This window comes from Anguilla rostrata, chromosome 19, assembly GCF_018555375.3.
Source record: "Anguilla rostrata isolate EN2019 chromosome 19, ASM1855537v3, whole genome shotgun sequence".
Lineage (NCBI taxonomy): Eukaryota > Metazoa > Chordata > Actinopteri > Anguilliformes > Anguillidae > Anguilla > Anguilla rostrata.
In genome coordinates, this window is record NC_057951.1 from 16,028,966 (window position 1) to 16,050,579 (window position 21,614).

The 21,614-nt window shown below is 47.9% G+C and overlaps 2 protein-coding genes across 5 annotated transcripts in view; both read right to left on the minus strand.

The window, feature by feature from the left end:
• Nucleotides 1–1,233: 1,233 nt before the first annotated feature.
• LOC135245697 (myogenic factor 6-like) lies at nucleotides 1,234–3,976 on the minus strand. Its single transcript, XM_064318936.1, has 3 exons — nucleotides 2,339–3,976; nucleotides 1,919–2,012; nucleotides 1,234–1,782 (listed from the first exon to the last, which is right to left on the minus strand). The coding sequence occupies exons 1-3, from the start codon at nucleotides 2,942–2,944 to the stop codon at nucleotides 1,667–1,669; spliced, it is 816 nt and encodes a 271-aa protein (XP_064175006.1). The 5' UTR covers nucleotides 2,945–3,976; the 3' UTR covers nucleotides 1,234–1,666.
• A 474-nt stretch (nucleotides 3,977–4,450) lies between these two features.
• LOC135245696 (phosphatidylinositol phosphatase PTPRQ-like) overlaps nucleotides 4,451–21,614 on the minus strand; it is a 39,921-nt gene continuing 22,757 nt past the window's right edge. For 2 of the 4 annotated variants that reach the window (XM_064318931.1, XM_064318935.1), the window contains 26 exons: nucleotides 21,311–21,610; nucleotides 20,441–20,716; nucleotides 20,124–20,275; nucleotides 19,286–19,427; nucleotides 18,777–19,046; nucleotides 18,039–18,362; nucleotides 17,028–17,146; nucleotides 16,366–16,552; nucleotides 15,843–16,084; nucleotides 15,635–15,701; nucleotides 15,378–15,536; nucleotides 14,751–14,973; nucleotides 14,266–14,339; nucleotides 12,844–12,943; nucleotides 12,461–12,589; nucleotides 11,316–11,360; nucleotides 10,592–10,618; nucleotides 10,167–10,248; nucleotides 9,277–9,367; nucleotides 8,348–8,424; nucleotides 8,025–8,159; nucleotides 7,316–7,441; nucleotides 7,040–7,188; nucleotides 6,407–6,542; nucleotides 5,644–5,767; nucleotides 4,451–4,803 (listed from right to left, as the gene is read on the minus strand). In XM_064318931.1, coding sequence (XP_064175001.1) covers nucleotides 4,766–4,803; nucleotides 5,644–5,767; nucleotides 6,407–6,542; nucleotides 7,040–7,188; nucleotides 7,316–7,441; nucleotides 8,025–8,159; nucleotides 8,348–8,424; nucleotides 9,277–9,367; nucleotides 10,167–10,248; nucleotides 10,592–10,618; nucleotides 11,316–11,360; nucleotides 12,461–12,589; nucleotides 12,844–12,943; nucleotides 14,266–14,339; nucleotides 14,751–14,973; nucleotides 15,378–15,536; nucleotides 15,635–15,701; nucleotides 15,843–16,084; nucleotides 16,366–16,552; nucleotides 17,028–17,146; nucleotides 18,039–18,362; nucleotides 18,777–19,046; nucleotides 19,286–19,427; nucleotides 20,124–20,275; nucleotides 20,441–20,716; nucleotides 21,311–21,610 — 3,794 coding nt within the window. In that variant the 3' untranslated portion in view covers nucleotides 4,451–4,765. The remainder of the gene's footprint in view (nucleotides 4,804–5,643; nucleotides 5,768–6,406; nucleotides 6,543–7,039; nucleotides 7,189–7,315; nucleotides 7,442–8,024; nucleotides 8,160–8,347; nucleotides 8,425–9,276; nucleotides 9,368–10,166; nucleotides 10,249–10,591; nucleotides 10,619–11,315; nucleotides 11,361–12,460; nucleotides 12,590–12,843; nucleotides 12,944–14,265; nucleotides 14,340–14,750; nucleotides 14,974–15,377; nucleotides 15,537–15,634; nucleotides 15,702–15,842; nucleotides 16,085–16,365; nucleotides 16,553–17,027; nucleotides 17,147–18,038; nucleotides 18,363–18,776; nucleotides 19,047–19,285; nucleotides 19,428–20,123; nucleotides 20,276–20,440; nucleotides 20,717–21,310; nucleotides 21,611–21,614) is intronic. The other 2 variants (XM_064318933.1, XM_064318934.1) reach the window with 2 other exon arrangements.

Consider the following 21,614-nt stretch of genomic DNA (forward strand, 5'->3'; position numbering starts at 1 on the left):
AATTACTACAGTATAACTACTCTAATGGAGGCACTGAAATTACTACAGTATATCTACTGTAATGGAGGCACTTAAATTACTACAGTATAACTACTCTAATGGAGGCACTGAAATTACTACAGTATATCTACTGTAATGGAGGCACTGACTAGCTTATTGTCAGCTGGGGCAAAGAAACAGCCAAGGCTATTTTGGACTCAGTGTCATTTTACATCCTTTAAATAGCCAAAAAAACGAAGAGAAGGCCAGTCACTGCCAACCTTTTGGCCGACCTCAGCAGTTACGAGTCCCCTCAAAGCAGGATAACACAGAAAGCTGTGAATGGGGACAACAGCGGTCACCAAAGTCATCATGAAACACAAAATGGATACGAATGGCTTGGGGGTAGAAGCTCAAGGACAGCTTCTACCCCCAAACCATTCATATGCTGAGCTGAGACCCCTAACCACTGCCCAGCTCCACCAACAACTGAACTTCCCCCTCCCACCCCTTTCCCTCCTACCTCCTCCCACCCCACTGCCTCACTGAGCCACTTCAGCACTGTCAGGTGATCACTTTATACTGCCAATCCAAGTGTGATGTGCAATACTTTAGTTACTTCTATCTTTACTTATTACATTCTACTATTTATTACTAGCATTATCACTTAATTGTAAATACCTGCTAAAATATTATTGTTTTTATTTTATTTTATTGTGTTTACTGTGTTGTGAATTGAGAGAGATGCATATGAGAACAATGAATCTCACTGCCATGTACACCATGTGTATGTGATCAATAAAAAACAATTGTGATCAATTGATGTGAAAAACTGTAGATGTGCCTGAACTGTCCCAATAGCAGAGGAGCAATTGATTTTAGTAATCAGTTCAAGTAAATGTACAGTATAGTTTTCAGCAAAACATTACAGAGGTCTGAAAGATAAAGAAAGCTGGCAAGTTATCAATTGAGAGCTCACCATGAAGGTCAGACTTGGATGTATTTATGTAGAATACGTTATTCATCAAGCTTTATACCTTACATGATTGGACAGCACTGAGTTTTCAACAGCCATTGGTTTGTCCAAATGGTGCCAGAGGCAACAACTATTTTTTAGCTTCTTCCAAAGTAAGTATACCTTGCAGAAATTAAGCTTGTTTAATTTTTCTATTTAGCATTTTTCACTTTTACAATATTAATATAGCTTAGGTATGTCTTTGATGTATAATCAAGAGACAAAACAGAAAAATAAAATACATATATTAATATTTGGAATTTTTATTTAAAACTGTAAAATACAAAATAATTTAACTCAATTTAATTCATTATAAAATATTTACAACATTTCTATTTCTGGAAAATGTACATATATATCTTTTGTTTAAAAAAAGACAGTTGTACTTCGAGTCATTTGTGTCCTTTAGAAAATAAAAAGGTATGTAGAAAATCCAAACCACTTTGGAAAATAATTAATTTGGAAATTAGTAATTATATTGCTAATTGAAAAAATGATGCCCACGTCAATCACAGTGTCGGTTAATTAAATAAGACACAACTAAAACAGTCCTAAACAAGATACAACTACTGTAATACATTCCTAAAATAAAGAAATAGTTTGAAATGACATGGCGGAAATGTGAATGTTTTTGTGCTGCGTGTATAAAATTCTAGATTTAGCCAATTAATTTCATGTTTCTGACACTTCCTCACTGAAATTAGCTTTCTGTTCTTCACTCGAAATACTGTCCACAATGGAGGACAGCCGTCGAAGGCTGGAGGAGCCGGAGGACTCAACGGCAGTTCCTAAAAAAAGAACAACACATCTTCCAAGGCTCCTGGTTTCAACACGGCACACTTTTCAATGTAATTTCATTGGTTTAAATCAACTTGAGAAAAACAGAATTATTCAGGAAACTTTCTTGTAAGAAATTGAACCAACCCTCTCTTTGAATTGTCATCGGCACATTGGAATGATCAGCAATGTTTTGCCAGTTATGGCAAGACTTTCTCCCCTGGTACTCGGTATTGGAAACCTACAGCAAAAGCATAAATCGTTATCAAGACATGAATCAATAATATTTAAACATTACAGCAACAGTAATATAGATTAGGAATAGCTAATTTTCCAGACACTATGTAGCTGGACTGAACAGCAATAGCTTCTTTTTAAGAGAAAGAATAAGAGAAATTTAATTAGACATCTAGCTGCCTCCCAAATATGTTTTTTTCAGCCAATCATTAAATTTTAACATTCAGGAATTATACATTTTCCTCATTGTTACTATAGTTTTACTGCAGTTTGTGAACAGACCTATGTTACTGAGTGTCAGCGCTTTAGTACGGATGTGTAAATGCTTACATGGTGCTCTTTCATGCTATAGTGAAAGGAGTCTTTATCCGGAAGGCTCTCCTGCTGGTCGAGCGTGTGCAGCAGGTCCTGCAGCTTCTCGATGTAGCTGATGGCGCTGCGCAGGATCTCCACCTTGGGCAGCCGCTGGCTGGGGTTGGGCACGGTCTTCCTCTTCAGAGCCTCGAAGGCCTCGTTGATCTTCTTCAGGCGGCGCCGCTCGCGCAGGGTGGCGGCTTTGCGCCGGTCGGTGGGGGCTGACTTGCGCTTGCAGGTCTTGCAGGCCCAGATGAGGCACTGCCCCGGGCCGTGGGACTGCAGGCCGGGGGGGGGCAGCACGTGCTCCTCCCCGCTGCTGTCGCACCCCGTCTCGGACGGGGCGAGCTCGCGGCCCGGCGACAGGGGCCCGTCGCTCCCGTGGTATAGCGGGGAAACCCCCGCCATCTCCAGGTGCGGCAGCACCCCATTATCCCCGTCCAGGCAGCGCAGGTCGCTGAAGAAATAGGCGCTGGGCTCGAAAAGGTCCATCATGGTGCTGTGCCCCGAGCAGCCCGACTCTGCCAGTCCAGCAGTGCAGCTGCCTGGATGCCATTTAAATAGCCCAGTGACACAGGCCATGCCGCTTATATATAGCAGCTGAAACTCAATCCAACGGTTAGCTGTCGCAGTGCATCAAACTCCTGATTTCAATGGGCCTGCGCTGGTACTACTGCGCGTGCCAAACACAGGCATTATCATCTCCTCCTTCAAACGCACGACTGGTGCCTTAAATGCGTCCATTATCACCTTTCACCATATATACATGATATTAATAAAAACTGTCTTTAGTACTTATTTTGCAGCCAAACGATTACATGCTGTACATGACGGGATATCACGTTTTAATGTGTTACAGTCTGCTAGATAGACATGAACATTGAAACATTACCTACTGAGCAATTTCATGCTAATGGTTTAACCTGGTACTTCAATTGATCCATTTCAGTGTTGACAAAATAGCACACTTGAATAACACAAATTCATGTGCAGAGTTGCAACCAACAAACTCAATTGAGGTTCTGGGACTGGCTAAACACTGATTCATAAATAGCTTGGAATGTGCGTACTGAAAATGGCTTTCATAAACTCACGCATGTGCGGTAAAAATAGATTAAAGGCAAATTCCACATTTAATCCAAATAGATGAAAGACCGTTCTGTGGAAAGCTATACAGCCTTTGGCCTTTTTTATGTGACCTGCGGGAAGATTTACTGAGGTGCGATGTGTTGATGGGTCCTGTTCCTCACATCTCTAACTCAAAAAACCTTTGAAGGACAAACTTTAGTTGGCTTTTGCCTCAGCCTACAGTTGATAGTACAAACAGTAAAAACTTGCTATGAACCTGAAAGTTAAACTACAAGTGTAAATAAAATGACACGCAGCGAGTTGGTGAACATTGGCAGCTGGCTGGCTCAGTTAAATGTGGACCCTTGATCATACACTGTCCCCAGTGGTGTTTGTTTAGCCCTGAAGGACACTATATTTAAGGGGTTTTATACCTAAAGATGCTGCAAAAACCCCAAAAAACTGAAACATCTTTTCACCTAGAGAGGCCTGTTCTGCCACTAACCTGCAGGGCCCTTCCACACAGCTGAGCTCTCATAGCACAACCATGCATGTGGTCCACATGCCACCTCACTGCTTGATACTCAACACAGGAACTCTGCATTCACTCAACACAGGAACTCTCTACTCAACACAGGAACTCTGCATTCACTCAACACAGGAACTCTTTACTCAACACAGGAACTCTGTCTTTACTCAACACAGGAACTCTGTCTTTACTCACAGGAAGTGGACACTCATCCCAAATACACACACAGGAGAGAACAATAACACAGCACATATATAATAACGCAGAGACATTCTGACACATAGACTTCTTTGGCTTCATTTATCTTACAAAAACACAAGACATCAACAGCAACAAATCCAATAAGAATAATAATAATAATAATTATTATTAATAATAATAATAATAATAATAATAATAATAATAATAATATCAGAATTTTTTACAGGAAATACAAAGAGCTGAAGTTGTCATATTGTGTGCATATTTCACTGCTTTATATACGCCAAAGATTATGTACAAAACAGTTTATTTTTTGTTTGCAGCGTTGACAGGGCAGAGTACCATAAGCAAGCTTTTTAATAAAATCATATTTACAGTCTTTTTGGCCCCAAAGTCCAGGTGCATAGAATCTGTCCAGCGAACAGAAACAGAGTCTGTCCAGTTCAGCCAGAGAAACTGAAGCAAACAGAAACAGAGTCTGTCCAGTTCAGCCAGAGAAACTGAAGCAAACAGAAACAGTCTGTCCAGTTCAGCCAGAGAAATTGAAGCAAACAGAAACAGTCTGTCCAGTTCAGCCAGAGAAACTGAAGCAAACAGAAACAGTCTCACATGGTCGTTTCCTCCCATTCAAGCTCAACATCGCCTGGAAAAAAGAAAAACAGCGCAACATGAATAAGAGTAAGACTTCAGACTTCAGATTTAAACCCTCACAGAGTCTATGCTGCTTACATTTTACAACAGTCTGAAGATGGATTTTGCAATAATCTTTTCAACATGCTTAATAAATTACAAAGACAAAGTTTAAATACAGGCTTGCAGGGTAACTGGCAAATCAATAACTGGAACATGTGTAATGATAAAATTATATGAATGGCATTAAATGCTTTGTCTGAGGTAGACATTAATTTTATCAACCAGCCTAATTAAATTTTTAAGGATTTGATTTTTGCTGATGAATCAGGAAATGCTGAATTCCAGGCCGCTAAATATCTCAAACAGACGCAGGGGACTTGGGCACGTGAGAAGCACACACGTCAAGAGCTTCTGCACTCTCAGACATCCAAGAGCAGGACAGAATGTGCACCAATAAAGCAAGAATAACTGTGGCTCCCACAAACATCCACAAAATCTGTTATTTCCTGATTAATCAGTAAAAACCACATCTCTGTATTTACCATGCTTATGACATTCATTTTACTTATCAGGCACACGTGATCAGATTTAAACACGTTTATTGTGTCGATGCTCCTGCCATCCCATGTGCCGATGGGGACACATTTTCTCTGCACACGTGACCCACGCACGCACGCACGCACGCACGGACTGGAAGCAGCGATGGCAGGCCTGATTTAGGGGCTGGGTGCGTGCTGTAAGGAACCCGCACGCACGGACTGGAAGCAGCGATGGCAGGGGGATTTAGGGGCTTGGTGCGTGCTGTAAGGAACCCGCGGCCGCCCGGTTATTTTGGAAAGAGCACGCTCACCTTCCATGGCATCCAGGGAGTCCATCTTCTCCAGAGCGGAGTAGCTGACGAACCACACAGACTGGCTGTTGCCCTTGCTGTTCAGCAGGTCCAGAGTGCTCTGGTGCAGGAACATGTACTGCGCCTGAGGAGCAATGAGACAGAACAGGGCAGTCCAGAGACACGCTGCACACAGACTCCTCCTCCTGCTATCAGAGAAAAGCCTGGGGATCAGCTCCATCAAAGTGCATAGGCTTGCACAGGTTCGCTGTTCAAGTTTCATCAGCTGATGTTCCTTTAAGGTTTTAGTGAAATTATTTGTGGATTCTACATTCTTATTTTATATCCAAATCAGAGCAAAAAAACCAGAAAGGTGCTCAGTGCTTCTTGTGAAAACTTATTTGAATTTTGAATAGGAGTTCACCTTTCATCTCCTCTGTGAAGAGTTCCTTTGTTTTTGTGTGTTTCAGTGAGTTTGATTTTTCCCTCCTAGGGAATGCCAAGCAGGGTGAGAGTTGCACCTGACCTGACAGTACGACTGTGAGAACACACACATTTAACCCTTTAAGGTGTAAGACCACAAAAATGTGATTAGAGTTTTCTTACCTGAACATTCTAATGCTGATGTCACAGTCGCTATGGGTAATTGAAAGCAGTGGAGTTCTAGAACATTGACTTAGAATGTTGAAAATGCATTTGGAAAGCCCCTGCTCTTCAGAGTGTTAAAGGCTAGCGTTGCTGATGAATACAGAGCGTTGTGAGGGTGTTGCCACAGCGTTCTCACCAGGTTCTGCACCATGCACATCCTCTCGCTTCGAAGCTCTGCCACCAGGCCGTAAATGTCCACAAAGTCATGGTCGCTCACGTGCTGGACGAGGTGGTCCAGTGCAATGAACACGCCCGTCCGGCCCACACCCGCACTGCCACAAAACCACAGGAGAACCGCACGTCAGGAGAACCATAGATTGAGAGCAGGTCTGTGCTTTTTTAGTTCCTGAGACTGGTCACTTGGACAGACTGACCCGAAGAATCAAGGAAAAAAATATACAGATCATAGTAAAAAAAACACATCTCAGCATTTTCAAATCAGCTTTTGAGAAGATTTGGATGTGACTTTTTCAAAACTTGTCCCCTAATTGTGTGCAAATGGAATTATATGAAACATAAACTGATAATATAAAAAGCAATGGTGAGTTGCTGAATGTGACAAACTAGTGTGCAAACCCCCCTAACTGATGGAGAACACTGCAGTCATGAGACAGGTGCACAATCAATACTGACCCTCCCAAAGAAAGTAGAGTACGGAATTAAGGTAACAAGAGCTAGGCTACACATGCCAGCCAGCCTGGGCACCTGTTCTCAGCCCGATCCGCCATTTGGAGCCTGTTACAGAGGGCGGAGGCACAGGTAAGCTCACCTGCAGTGCACCACCATGGTGGTGTTGTCATGTCCCCTGTGGGCTCGGATGGTCCTGACGAACTGGATGAGGGTGGTGCTGGACTCCGGGACCCCGTGCTCCGGCCAGGATGTGAAGTTAAAGTGGTTCACTACCATGTAGTCGCCATGCTATGGAGAGAAGCCCAAATGCTGCGGTTAGTGTAATCACCCCCCCCCCAGGTCTTAGGGGCTAGGCCCCATCCTGCAGAAACAGACCCCCCCCACCTCCTGCCTCAGTAACACAACGCAGTTTTACCCTCTCCACTTTGAGGACCCGAACGGTCCAATCAGGAAACACATCCTCGCTCAGCTTGGTGATGACGATATCTCCAAACACGGTCACTGGTTTGTTGTCCTCGGGCCAGTACTGGTGACATCGAATCTGAGGGGGAAATAAGGAAAAGAGAGATGGAAGGAGATAGAGAGGTTTCAAGAGGTATGTTCGATGTTTAAGGTTACGTGTTACTGTTGGTAATATATACAATCTTTGTTACATGCCAATAAAGCATACTGAATTGAGAGAGGAGATAACCCTAACCCTAACCCTACCGAAAAAGACAGAGAGAGGGAGAGAGAGAAGGACAGACAGAGGGACAGAAAGAGGGAGAGAGAGGACAGACAGAGGGACAGACAGAGGGAGAGAGAGACAGACAGGGAGAGAGAGGGAGAGAGAGAAGGACAGACAGAGGGATAGGCATGAGGGAGAGAGAGGGAGAGAGAGAAGGACAGACAGAGGGATAGACATGAGGGAGAGAGAGGGAGAGAAAGAGGGAGAGAGGCACAGACAGACAGAGGGAGAGAGAGGGAGAGAAAGAGGGAGAGAGGCACAGACAGACAGAGGGAGAGAGAAGGACAGACAGAGGGACAGAGAGAGGGACAGACAGAGGGAGAGAGAGGGACAGACAGAGAGAGAGTGAGACAGAGCCAGGGTCTAGGAGGAGGTGGATCCGCTCGCTGGAACTCACCCTGCCTTTCTCGAAGCACTGTGTGAGCATGGCGATGGTGCGCGAGCGCGTTTCCCAGATCATCCGCCAGAAGTCCGCCACCGTACCTGGCAGCGGGCCCTGGGTGGCGATGAACTCATTTGGGCAAAGGTACCCCTGCAGCAGAGAGAGAGGGGTGAGGACAGGTACCCCTGCAGTACAGAGAGAGGAATTCACATCTGGAACCACACTGTGACTCAGGCTCAAATTAAGTACATTGCTCAAAATTATAAGAGCTACATCCCTCATGGATTTGAACCTGCGACCCCTCCAGTCCTTAGAGGGCAGTACAGGTATTGGCCTACCGAGACAAAGCTGGCGTTTATGTAGTCCGATCCAGGGACCCCAGGTTCCGACAGCAGCTTCACTCTGTTGTTGTTGTCTAGGAAACAAGCATGTGGCATTTCAGTGCATTTAGACATGAACATATCAGGTCATCTCAAACTTTAAAGCTGTGGCTGCCTGAATAAAATAATGAATTTCCTGTCTAGGTTTCCTATTTTCAGACACCCACTGGAATAAATATACTGGAAGACGTATGTATTGTACACAGTAAATATAACTACAGTGCATTTCTATGAATATGTATTTCATTCTAAATTGCTGAATATAGTTAGCTTTGCCCGGGGGGCTGGGGGCCATAGACAAGGCAGAGATCTCATTGGCTGCAGCTGATATCTAAACAAGGGGGAGAGTCTATACCCCCCACAATAATGTTAAAGTCAGACACGCATTCTAATGCGCCTTTGACTTACAAAAGCTGGGGTACTGTTTATAAAGCAACTGATACGCACAGGGATCGATGTTGCTTTAGCCCTGTGCTGATACGCACAGGGCTCGATGTTGCTTTAGCTCTGTGCTGATACGCACAGGGCTCGATGTTGCTTTAGCTCTGTGCTGATACGCACAGGGCTCGATGTTGCTTTAGCTCTGTGCTGATACGCACAGGGCTCGATGTTGCTTTAGCTCTCTGCTGATACGCACAGGGCTCGATGTTGCTTTAGCTCTGTGCTGATACGCACAGGGCTCGATGTTGCTTTAGCTGTGCTGATACGCACAGGGCTCGATTGCAGCTCGTGCTGTACCAGGCTGATGTTGCTTTAGCTCTGTGCTGATACGCACAGGGCTCGATGTTGCTTTAGCTGTGCTGATACGCACAGGGCTCGATGTTGCTTTAGCTCTGTGCTGATACGCACAGGGCTCGATGTTGCTTTAGCTCTGTGCTGATACGTACAGGGCTTGATGTTGGTGAAGCGGTTCTTCGAACGGTTCCAGGGCAGGTCGGCGTCTGAGGTGGCCAGGTCGTGCAGCAGCTTGGGAAGTTCCTGGCAGAAAGACAGAAGGATCTGCTGAAAAACCTTCAAGCTCACAGCAAGCTGCAAGGTCCTAAGGCCTGAAACTCAAACACGGTAACAGCTGCTCACACGGGAGAAGCACTGGGATGGCTGCAGCTAAGCAAACAGAACAAACGCAATTACAGATAAAAGCCACAGTGGCAGCAAACAGCCTCAAAACATGAGCTTTTCTTTAACCAATGGCATTCAATACAGAGCTTCTTCTGTAATCTGCAGTAGCCCAATGACTGAAAAACACCAAACATGATTTTAAATACCCACTAATAAGTTCCAAAAGAATATTGCTAGAAGGGGACACAGGCAGGGTTGTGGCATTAGCCCAGATTTGTGGATTGTCCGAGCACCTCTTTGTTTTTAAATTCAGTTATTATTTTTATGAATCCTTCTCAGCATTTTCAGTGGTAATAATGATGTATGGTGATATGCAGCAGCCAGGACTGTTAGGTATGTGGTCTCCTTGTGGTAACAGTATCCTAGGATACCAGGTCCTGACACCCGAGTGAATTATACTCAACAGGTTGCAGGCCTCAGAGGTGAATACAGCCTGGTGTTACTTTACTATCCAAACACTGCGCATGGTGACTGGGCACTGATGACCAGGGAGGGGCTGTGTTCTCACCTGGGGGGCTGGTGTGTGTGTGTGTGTGTGTGAGTGAGAGAGAGAGTATGTGTGTGAGAGAGAGAGTGTGTGTGTGTGTGTGAGAGTGTGTGTGTGCGCGTGTGTGTCTGTTTGTGTGTGTGAGAGAAAGAGTGTGTGCGTGTCACGTACAGAGAATTCCTCCTGGAACTTGATGTTGTCGTTGGCACACAGGTCCTCCACGTGCTGCAGAAACGACTTCTTATTAACAGGCCTGAGAACACAAAGGAAGAGAACAATCAGCCAGGCCTCCCAGTGCAGCACACACACACACACACACACACAAACACACACACACACACACACATACACATACACATACACACACACATCTCCTCCCTAGCCCCAGGCACTGTTCTCTGATTGGTGGAAGGGGCAGTGTGCTGACCTCACGGTGTAATTATGAGGATTTCCAGGCCCTGGGGGAGCAGGGGCTCCAGGTCTGTTACTGAGGTGTTAGTCACGCCTGTCCCATTTATAAGTCCAGGAATCAGCACTCCCCGACTCATCACACACACGCGAACACAAACGCATCACGCAACAGTCCAGACACTTACTTGAGAGATTTTCTATAACTGAGAAGCCTGGAATAGAATTCACAGAAAAACATGGAGTTTAAAAAACAGGAGCTGCATTATGACAATCAAACATGCATTTGTGGCCAAGCTGTCTGTCTGCTACCACTGCATGCACCTGAGAGCATGCGCCTGAACACTGCATGCACCTGAGAGCATGCGCCTGAACACTGCAGGACAGGAACAGAGGGCCTGGGCGTTACCCGTCACACCATCATCTTCACCTGTTCTACAGGAAGTTACCTCCATCACCTCCACCTGTTCTACAGGAAGTTACCTCCATCTTCACCTGTTCTACAGGAAGTTACATCCATCTTCACGTGTTCTACAGGATGTGTTTGACAATCATCTCAGTAAAGGCACGCTTATGTACTGATGGGCAGAAAAATAGATCCTAAAAAAGATATCTATAAACCAAAGAGGCAAGCAGCCTTTCTGAAATACAAAAATCATATTTCACATGCATGTGCAATACTGCCTATCCCTTCTAATGAGGATTGGACCAAGAGTGTCAGAACGCAGAAAGTCTGCACTACAAACAGAAGATCAAACTGCGCACATGACAATGCTGAAAAAGTACACCACAGATATGAGAGAGAGAGATAGTGAGAGAAATAGACACCGATATCACCAAGCAGAACCCGTGAACAATCAAAGCACTGCACAAGACACGCTGGGACAGCAGGTTGCACGTGGAGAAACTTACTGGATGACAAATATTTCCTTCCGTCTAAAGAAAAAGGAGGAGTACCTGGAAACACAAAGCCAAGGCCAGGTTAGTGAGCAGTGCCAGTTAATTAAGCAGGGTAGAGCAAGACAAAACCCCACCAGCACCCTAACAGAACCCAAACAGGCCCCAAACAGAACCCAAACAGAAACCTAACAGAGCCCAAGCAGAACCCAACAGAAACCAAACGGTGCCCAAACTAAAACCCAAAAGAACACAGAACCCAACAGAACTGAAACAGAGCCAACTGGAACCCAAACAGAACACAAGCAGAGCCCAACAGAACCCTCAGAAAGCCAGGATAAGAGAGGTCGGTGCTCAGTGTCAGTTCTGTAGCGTGCGGTTGAGTTATGAGAGTAAGCTCTGAAGCTAAGCGGTGAGTCACACACAGACACTCCAAATAATAATGTGGAAGAATGAGTTAAATACACTTTCTCATGCAGTAGCAGCTTCTCCACACCCAGCCCTCAAACCCCCAAATGACCCGCTGTCCTGCCAGGGCCAGCCCCCTCTGTGCCACCCACAGATCAACGCAGCATGGCTGCTGCAGTAAGGAGCACACTGACTGAGATTTTTACAGTGTCATTAACCTAGCCTAGCTTCACTGTGCATGGGTAATCCAGAACCGTTAGCCTAGCCTCGTGTGCGTGGGTAAACCAGGACTGTAAGCCTAGCCTCACTGTGTGTGGGTAAACCAAGACAGTTAGCCTAGCTTCACTGTGTGTAGTGTGTGTGGGTAAACCAGGACTGTTAGCCTAGCTTCACTGTGTGTGGTGTGTGTGGGTAAACCAGGACCATTTGCCTAGTTTCCCTGTGAGTAAATCAGAACCGTTAGCCTAGCCCCACTATGCGCATTCATTCTGGATAAGACAGTAACAGTTACTAACACACAGACTGCCAAGTGGAGGTAAGGAAATAAAAAAGGCCCTCAAACGCTAAACCAATCAGTGCAATCATCTTCTCTGAATTCCCAGGGAGACCCCCAGGGTGGACTCCAATGAGACGCAAACAAAAAACAGCGCAAACAGATTAGCCTGAACCCGAATCCCAGGGGGCCTTGGGAAGGGGCAGGGGTCACGGTGGGATCACGGTGGGGTCATGCCAGGGTCAAGAGACCCTCTCACCGGTTCAGCTTCTCCTCTTTGAGCTCCAGGTCGGCCACGGCGATCAGCTGGTCCAGCTTGAACTTGGTTTCGATGATCTCAGCCTCTCGAGGAGAGTAGGTGCCTCCTTCCTTCTGCTTCTGATGGATCCTGAGACAGGAGGAGAGCGGAGCACTTCAGCGCAACAACAGCTTTTTAAAATAATGCCCGATGATACAGCTGCGCATGATCACTGTGTCCTTACTGTACAGCTGCGCATGATCACTGTGTCCTTACTGTACAGCTGCGCATGATCACTGTGTCCTTACTGTACAGCTGTGCATGATCACTGTGTCCTTACTGTACAGCTGCGCATAATAACTGTGTCCTTACTGTAGAGCTGCGTATAATAACTGTGTCCTTACCTTACAGATGCGTAGATGATCAGGATGAGCAGCACAGCGAGGAAGAAGGACAGCAGCACACCCAGGATAATCTCCTCATCCCGAGTCAAATTCCGGCTGTCTGCAATACAAGAGCAAAAACACCTCTAATGCAGCTGTCTCTCTCTCTCACACACACACACACTCACACACACACACCTCTAATGCAGCCGTCTCTCACACACACATACACACACTCACACACACACACACACACACACACACAGACACACACACACCTCTAATGCAGCTGCCTCTCTCTCACACACACACACCTCTAATGCAGCTGTCTCTCTCTCTCACACGCGCACACACACACACCTCTAATGCAGCTGTCTCTCTCTCACACACACACCTCTAATGCAGCTGTCTCTCTCTCACACGCGCACACACACACACCTCTAATGCAGCTGTCTCTCTCTCACACGCGCACACACACACACCTCTAATGCAGCTGTCTCTCTCTCACACACACACACACACCTCTAATGCAGCTGTCTCTCTCACACACACACACCTCTAATGCAGCTGCCTCTCTCTCTCACACACACACACACACACCTCTAATGCAGCTGCCTCTCTCACACACACACACCTCTAATGCAGCTGTCTCTCTCTCTCTCTCTCACACACACACACACACACACCTCTAACGCAGCTGTCTCTCTCACACACACACCTCTAATGCAGCTGTCTCTCTCACACACACACACACACCTCTAATGCAGCTGTCTCTCTCTCTCACACACACACACACACACACACCTCTAACGCAGCTGTCTCTCTCACACACACACCTCTAATGCAGCTGTCTCTCTCACACACACACACACACCTCTAATGCAGCTGCCTCTCTCTCACACACACACACCTCTAATGCAGCTGTCTCTCTCTCTCACACGCGCACACACACACACACACCTCTAATGCAGCTGTCTCTCTCTCACACACAAACACACACCTCTAATGCAGCTGTCTCTCTCACACACACACACCTCTAATGCAGCTGCCTCTCTCTCTCACACACACACACACACACACACCTCTAATGCAGCTGCCTCTCTCACACACACACACCTCTAATGCAGCTGTCTCTCTCACACACACACCTCTAATGCAGCTGTCTCTCTCTCACACACACACACACCTCTAATGCAGCTGTCTCTCTCTCACACACACACACACACACACACACACACACCTCCAATGCAGCTGTCTCTCCCTCTCTCACACACAGACGCACACACACACACCTCTAATGCAGCTCAAACATAGTATGTCCTGCTGCACTAAAATCTCTTGCTGCTGCACAGTGAGCTCTACTGCCTGCTTATTAAAGACGAATATGGCATGTATCACAGACGGGCGCCTGTGCCTGTCATCAGAAAAGAGATGCCACTTTACCTGATGTTCTGATGCGCTCTGAGAAGTCCGAATCCGTGTACTGACCCTGGACGTTTACGGCTCGAAATTTGAATCTAGAAAATAAACAATCAATAATCAACTCAAAAGATGGTTCAATGTTAGGTAACTAATTATCTGTCCAACAATACCTGCTCTAGTTGAGGGAACCATATATTGACACGCCTTTCACTGCTTTTGAGATCAGACAGCAATAGACACACTGTCAGGTGACCCCAATACGTTATCAATTAGCTGCAAGTGCTCAAGTGAGCTAATTATTACATTTAGAGTTTAATTTACCAGGAAAATCCAACTGAGATTGACAACTCTTTTTACAGGGGGATCTGTCACATATACACAGGTATAATCACAATAAGAGCCAGAGCTGGGTGATGATATGTTGGCAGCTGATTATGTTAATGAGCTGGAATGTGATGAGAGGAGCAGAATGCACAGGGAGGGGAAGGCGGCAGCGCGCTACGCACACGTAGTGTGTTCTGGGCTTCAGGGGCCCGTTGCACAGCGCGCCGTCCTTCTCCTGTGCCATGCAGCTGTCGTCCTCTCCGATGACGTACGTGTCCACGTTAGGAACTCTGCGCGCCCCGCTCTCAAAGCACACAGGATTGGGGAAACCCTCGTCTGTGAAATAGGGTGCTGGTCTGTGGTTGAAGGCGTTTTTCCAGTTGGTCAAGTTCCCGTCATCCATGACTGAAAAATGAAGCAGTGCACTGAGAACAGGACAAGTTGAGCTCCCAGTCCAAACCAGCTCTCCCACTCTGTTTCTGGTGCGACTGCACATACCGATTTAGGATCAGCCTGGAGCCATGCAGTAGAGCTAAATAGCTCATCCCTACATCCTGCTTCACTGATCAGAGGTCAGGGTCACTGAGAAGACCCGTGAGTGTGAGAATGGTTTGGTATTCAAACACTGTTTAAAAACACATTTCTGTTCCCCAATTATGTTCCGAGAACAAATTTAAACAAATAAGAAGAAAACACTTTCATGCATTTAACACCACATATTGCAGCTAGGTATCTGTTCAATCCAACCACACTGCAGTTTGTCTGTATCAGGAGAAACAGGGTTGGGATGGCAGGTGAGTGTGCTTTACCCCATTCCTCTGCCACGATCACCTGCACCTTCTGGATGGGTCCGTTGGCATCGGAGAAGAAGCACATGGGCATCAGGATGGTGATGGTTCTGGAGGTTGCCATGACGACTCCATGCTTGTCTGTGGCGGCCTCCGGCGTTTGCGTGGGCTTTGGGGGTGCTGAAATGCCCAAACATGGCTGAGGTCATCGTAAAAAACGCAGATTTGTTCAAACAGAACAGAGAAAAAGAAAAATAAATAATCGACAGAAGGCAAACCTTTAATTCCCGTGGTGATGTGAACCTCTGAACTGGGGCCAGATCCAGCTCCATTTACAGCAGAAATCTGGGGACGGAGGGGTGAAATTTACAGGGTGAGCAGACGCTGTTCCACAGGGCATCCCCATACCTGCCCCAGCAGCAAAGTTTAAAAAATATATGTAAATAAACATGTAAATGACAGATAAATGGTCTGAGGGCCCCATACCAGTATTCTGTAGTTATAGCCCCCTTTCAGGCCCTTAATGATGCCGGTCATGGTCTGGTTCTGGGTGTGCACGATGGGCAGGTTGTGGATCTGGAAGTCCAGCTGGTCGTCTCTGTAGATCCTCACTTGGTAGCCGCTGATGTTCCCGTTGGGTTTGGTGGGGGGGGAGAAGGTTACGTACACCCTCGTCACCTCCTCAGGAATCACCTGCAGGGTCACGTTTTTGGGGGGGTCTCTCGGTTCTGGAGAAATAGAAAGACTTACTGCAGATGAGGGACAACAAATGTATCACACAAAATCCTTTCAGTCACAGTGCATACATGGTCACTGCTGAGGTGTGGAGCACGCTCAGTACTGAGATGTGTGTGGAGCACGCTCAGCGCTGAGATGTGTGGAGCACGCTCAGTGCTGAAATGTGTGTGGAGCACGCTCAGTACTGAGATGTGTGCGGAGCATGCTCAGTACTGAGATGTGTGTGGAGCACGCTCAGCGCTGAGATGTGTGGAGCACGCTCAGTGCTTACGTTCCTCCAGGGTTCTGATGAACACAGGTTCGCTGGCCTTGCCTCTCTGCCAGGCTGTGTCCTCAGGGCCTCGGAAGGCGACCACGGTCACCTGGTACAGGGTGTAGGCAGTGAGGTTGGACATCACCACCACCCGCTTCTCCTCAGGGGCTGTCACCAGGGTCTGGTTAAAGTCTGGACCATCCACCTAGATCACCAATCAGACATGGACATACAAAAGTGTGAGTATGACCTTCAGCTGTGTGAGTATGACCTTCAGGGGTGTGAGTATGACCTTCAGCTGTGTGAGTATGACCTTCAGGGGTGTGAGTGTGACCTTCAGGGCTGTGAGTATGACCTTCAGCTGTGTGAGTATGACCTTCAGCTGTGTGAGTATGACCTTCAGGGGTGTGAGTGTGACCTTCAGGTGTGTGAGTGTGACCTTCAGGTGTGAGTGACCTTCAGGCTGTGGTATGACCTTCAGCTGTGTGAGTATGACCTTCAGCTGTGTGAGTATGACCTTCAGGGGTGTGAGTGTGACCTTCAGGTGTGTGAGTGTGACCTTCAGGTGTGTGAGTATGATCTTCAGGGAGCAGGGGAGAGAGGGGGAAGGGGAGAGAGAGAACAGAAGAGAGAGGGAGCGGGGGAGAGAGAACAGAAGAGAGAGGGAGCGAGGGACTCACAGAGACAATGTAGATGAGATAAGAGGTGGGGCCTGCAAGCTGCTCAGGCTCCTCCCACTCAATCTTCATCCCGCTGGATGAGGTCATCACCGAGACGGAGCGAGGAGGGTCATCAGGATCTGGGAATGCATACATGTGCATGCACTTTAAGAAGTTTTAGTCTGTCATATTTCTTAGCGTGAGCTCTGCTGATGTGCGGCCCACAGACTGTCAGGAGGGATTGGCCAGGGGCCTAATGAATCGGGGCAGTTTACAGGGCAGGCCATGAAGGCCCCTGGTTACACACCACTCACACATCACACACACATCACTCACACACCACAGACATCACTCACACATCACTCACACATCACACACACCACTCACACACCACTCACACACACACCACTCACACACCACTCACATCACAGACATCACTCACACATCACACACACATCACTCACACATCACACACACATCACTCACACATCACTCACACACACACTCACACACCACCACTCACACACACATCACTCACACATCACTCACACATCACTCACACATCACTCACACATCACACACACATCACACACACACACACACACCACTCACACACACACCACTCACATCACAGACATCACTCACACATCACTCACACACCACTCACACATCACTCACACACCACTCACACATCACACACACACCACTCACACATCACTCATCACTCACACATCACTCACACACCACTCAAACATCACTCACACACCACTCACACATCACTCATCACTCACACACCACTCAAACATCACTCACACATCACACACACATCACTCATCACTCACACATCACTCACACACCACTCAAACATCACTCACACAGCACTCACACACCACTCACACATCACTCACACATCACTCATCACACACACACCACTCACACACCACTCACACACCACTCACACACCACTCACACACCACTCACACACCACTCACACACCACTCAGACAGTTTGGTGGTTCCGGAGCGCTCTTACCGCCAGGCAGGGTGCGGGTGGTGACCCAGCGGGAGGCGTTGCCGTACCCAGCGTTGGTGCGAGCCGAAATGCTGAAGCGGTATTGGCGGTATTTGCGCAGAGGCTCCAGGGTGATCTCTGTCTCCGTGGACGTGTTGGCGTACACCAGCACCTCCATCTCCACACAGGCCGGGAGCCCCCAGGCCCCACAGCGCAATGACAGGAGCTGCACCCGGATTCGGTACCCCTGCAGCTGGCCCGGGACGCTCTCCGGGGGGTCCCAGCTCAGGCTCACGCTGGTGGGCTGCACCTGGGTCACGTTAAAGTAGCCCGGAGGACCTGGTACTGTGCAAGAGAAAAATCTAATTCAGAACCGCCTTAAGATGCCATTTTGATGCTGAAGGAAGTGTGCTGGTTAGTTCAGTGTGTTTCCCACAGACACACACACATTCATTACGCAAAGTGCTCCATGTTCAGGAACTACTACGACAGAAAATTATTGCTAAAGCAGAATGTTGCTATATTATATATTTTTGTATAATTCTTAAATTATTATAACATGTTGAAAGTATAGCATGCCGGTATCAGGTGGGGGCTGGCATTACAGGACAGCCTGTCCCCTGGCCCTGCAGAGTTGAAGGCCATCACCAGGAAGGTGTAGTGTGTGTGTGTGTGTGTGTGTGTGTGTATGTGTGTGAGAGAGAGTGTGTGTGTGTGTGTGTGTGTGTGTTTGAGTGTGTGTGTGTGTGTGTGACATACCGGATTCCGGCGGTGTGCTGGCATTGCAGGACAGCCTGTCCCCTGGCCCAGCAGAGTTGACGGCCATCACCAGGAAGGTGTAGTGTGTGTGGGGCTGCAGTCCGCTGAGTGTGTGCCACAGAGTGTGCGGTCCGAGCTCCTCCTCTTCCTCTCCATACCGGATCAGGTAGTGGGTCAGCTCGCCGTTAGACTGGGCGGGAGCCTCCCATTCCAGAAACACCGAGTCCCAGCTCCACCCACTGCACGACAGATTCCTAACTGCCTCGGACACTGCCATGGCAACAAAACCCAGGATGAGAGAACAGGACTGGCCGTGAACCTGTGACCAGCAGCCAATCACATCACAGTATTTCAATCATTCATTCTCTCACATGCGCCTACTCATAGCAGCTATATAAGTTCCTCAATTACAATGCATGAAGGGAAAGGTAACCGGATTGCTCAGTTGTAAAGGGAACACTAGCTAACCTGATTGGTTAGTTGTAAAGGTGACAGGGTTGCTGGCTAACCTGATTGGTTGGTTGTAAAGGTGACAGAGTCGCTGTACTGGTCCCCATTCCCCGCCCTGGTGAAGGTGCAGACGCTGATCTGGTACACGCTGTGGGGCCGGAAGCCAGTGAGCTGGGCCCAGGTGGAGGGTCCCGAGGAGTTCTGGGAGGGAGGAACAGACATTAACCCCCACAAACACACTCACATTCATCAAAGCTTTCTGGGTCACCCCTAAACTGGGAAAGGGGGGCACCCATTCCTTGGCTAAATTTGTCTCTGGTTTTGGTTTCCACAAATTACCGCTGGGCTCAATCAGCTATTCAGCAGTGTACACCAGCACCAGGAGACTCACAGAGCAGACCTCCATGTCCTCAGCAGAATATGAGATACTGTCCCTGGAATGAGATACTGTCCCTGGAAGGTGAGATACTGTCCCTGGAAGGTGAGATACTGTCCCTGGAATGAGATACTGTCCCTGGAAGGTGAGATACTGTCCCTGGAAGGTGAGATACTGTCCCTGGAAGGTGAGATACTGTCCCTGGAATGAGATACTGTACCTGGAAGGTGAGATACTGTTCCTGGAATGAGATACTGTCCCTGGAAGGTGAGATACTGTCCCTGGAATGGGATACTGTCCCTGGAATGAGATACTGTCCCTGGAAGGTGAGATACTGTCCCTGGAAGGAGAGATACTGTCCCTGGAATGAGATATTGTACCTGGAAGGTGAGATACTGTCCCTGGAATTAGATACTGTCCCTGGAAGGTGAGATACTGTCCCTGGAATGGGATACTGTCCCTGGAATGAGATACTGTCCCTGGAAGGTGAGATACTGTCCCTGGAAGGTGAGACACTGTACCTGGAAGGTGAGGGTCTGCCTGCGCAGCTCCAGGATCCTGAATCCATAGAACTTAACCAGGCCGTTGGGCTCCAGGCTGGCCTCCCAGGTCAGCCACACTGAGGCAGCAGTGTGGTTATACACAGTCAGGTTCCTGGGCGGAGAGGCGGGGCCTGCAGGGGGAACATAACATCACAATCATACATCATACTACAGGAAGACCACAGCAGCAATGTGGGCAGCAATGGCCAGTTAATAGCTACTGATGGTCAGTGATGATCAATGCTGGTAAGTAATGATCAATGACAGTCAGTAATGGTAAATGACGGTCATGTGACCTGCTTCATCAGTGTGCAGCAGCAGGATGAGGGAGGGGCCGAGGCCCCGGCGGTTGCCGGCGGCGATGGAGACGTTGTAGGGGGAGAAGGGGAGCAGGCCGGTGAGAGTCAGGCTGGTGTCGGGGGTGAGGGTGGTGTTGGCCCCCCCGGGCCCCTGCAGCACCAGGCTGTACTCAGTCAGGACCCCATTGGGCTCCAGAGGAGGGAGCCAGGACAGGTGGATGGAGGAGGAAGAGACGTTTCTGCTAGAGCTAAAGAGCGGAGGAGAGCTGGGCACTGGGGAGACACACAGAGAGGAGAACTGTCATCTGGCAATATCTACAAATGCGCTGTGTAACAGACTGAGAATACCTCCCTACAGGCTCACATCCTCAACATCAACATTCCCCACAACACACAGCACCTCTTTCTGCTCCCAAAAGTTCTTCCCCTCAGCAAACTTGCATCAAATAATTAATCTGTACTTTCAGAATATTAGCTGAAATAGATATTTCTTTTTCACCCAGATTTTTTACCCAGGGCTGTTGAACACTTGAACAATGCATATTTTAACATTGTGACGATGCTAACCGTATTACATTGACAATGAATACAATTTTGATTACAAATAAAACTGAGCCCCACCATTCTGCTCTCACTGAGCATATGCAAGAATGAGAGCCACCTCACCGAGCATGTGCAAGAAAAAGCCACCTCACTGTGCATGTGCAAGAAAAAGCCACCTCACTGAGCATGTGCAAGAATGAGAGCCACCTCACCGAGCATGTGCAAGAAAAAGCCACCTCACCGAGCATATGCAAGAATGAGAGCCACCTCACTGAGCATGTGCAAGAAAAAGCCACCTCACTGAGCATGAGCAAGAACGCTCACCGTCATCCTCAGTCCGCAGGTACAACACGCTGGTGCTATTCTCAGAGGAGCCAGCAGAGGTCGCGGGGGTGACCTTCAGGATGTAGTCAGTGTACTTGCGCAGCTTGGTGAAGAGGAAGACCAGGTCGTTGGTGGTCTTCCGGATGGTCTGGTTGGAGCTGAGCAGAGTCTTGTGCTCCTCCTCCAGGCTGAGGTGGTAGAACACCCTGCCGTTGGGGGCCAGGGGCGGATCCCAGCTCACAATGAGGGCAGTGGAGGTGAAGTTCTGCGCCGTCAGGTTGTGGATGGGCCCCTCAGGCACTGT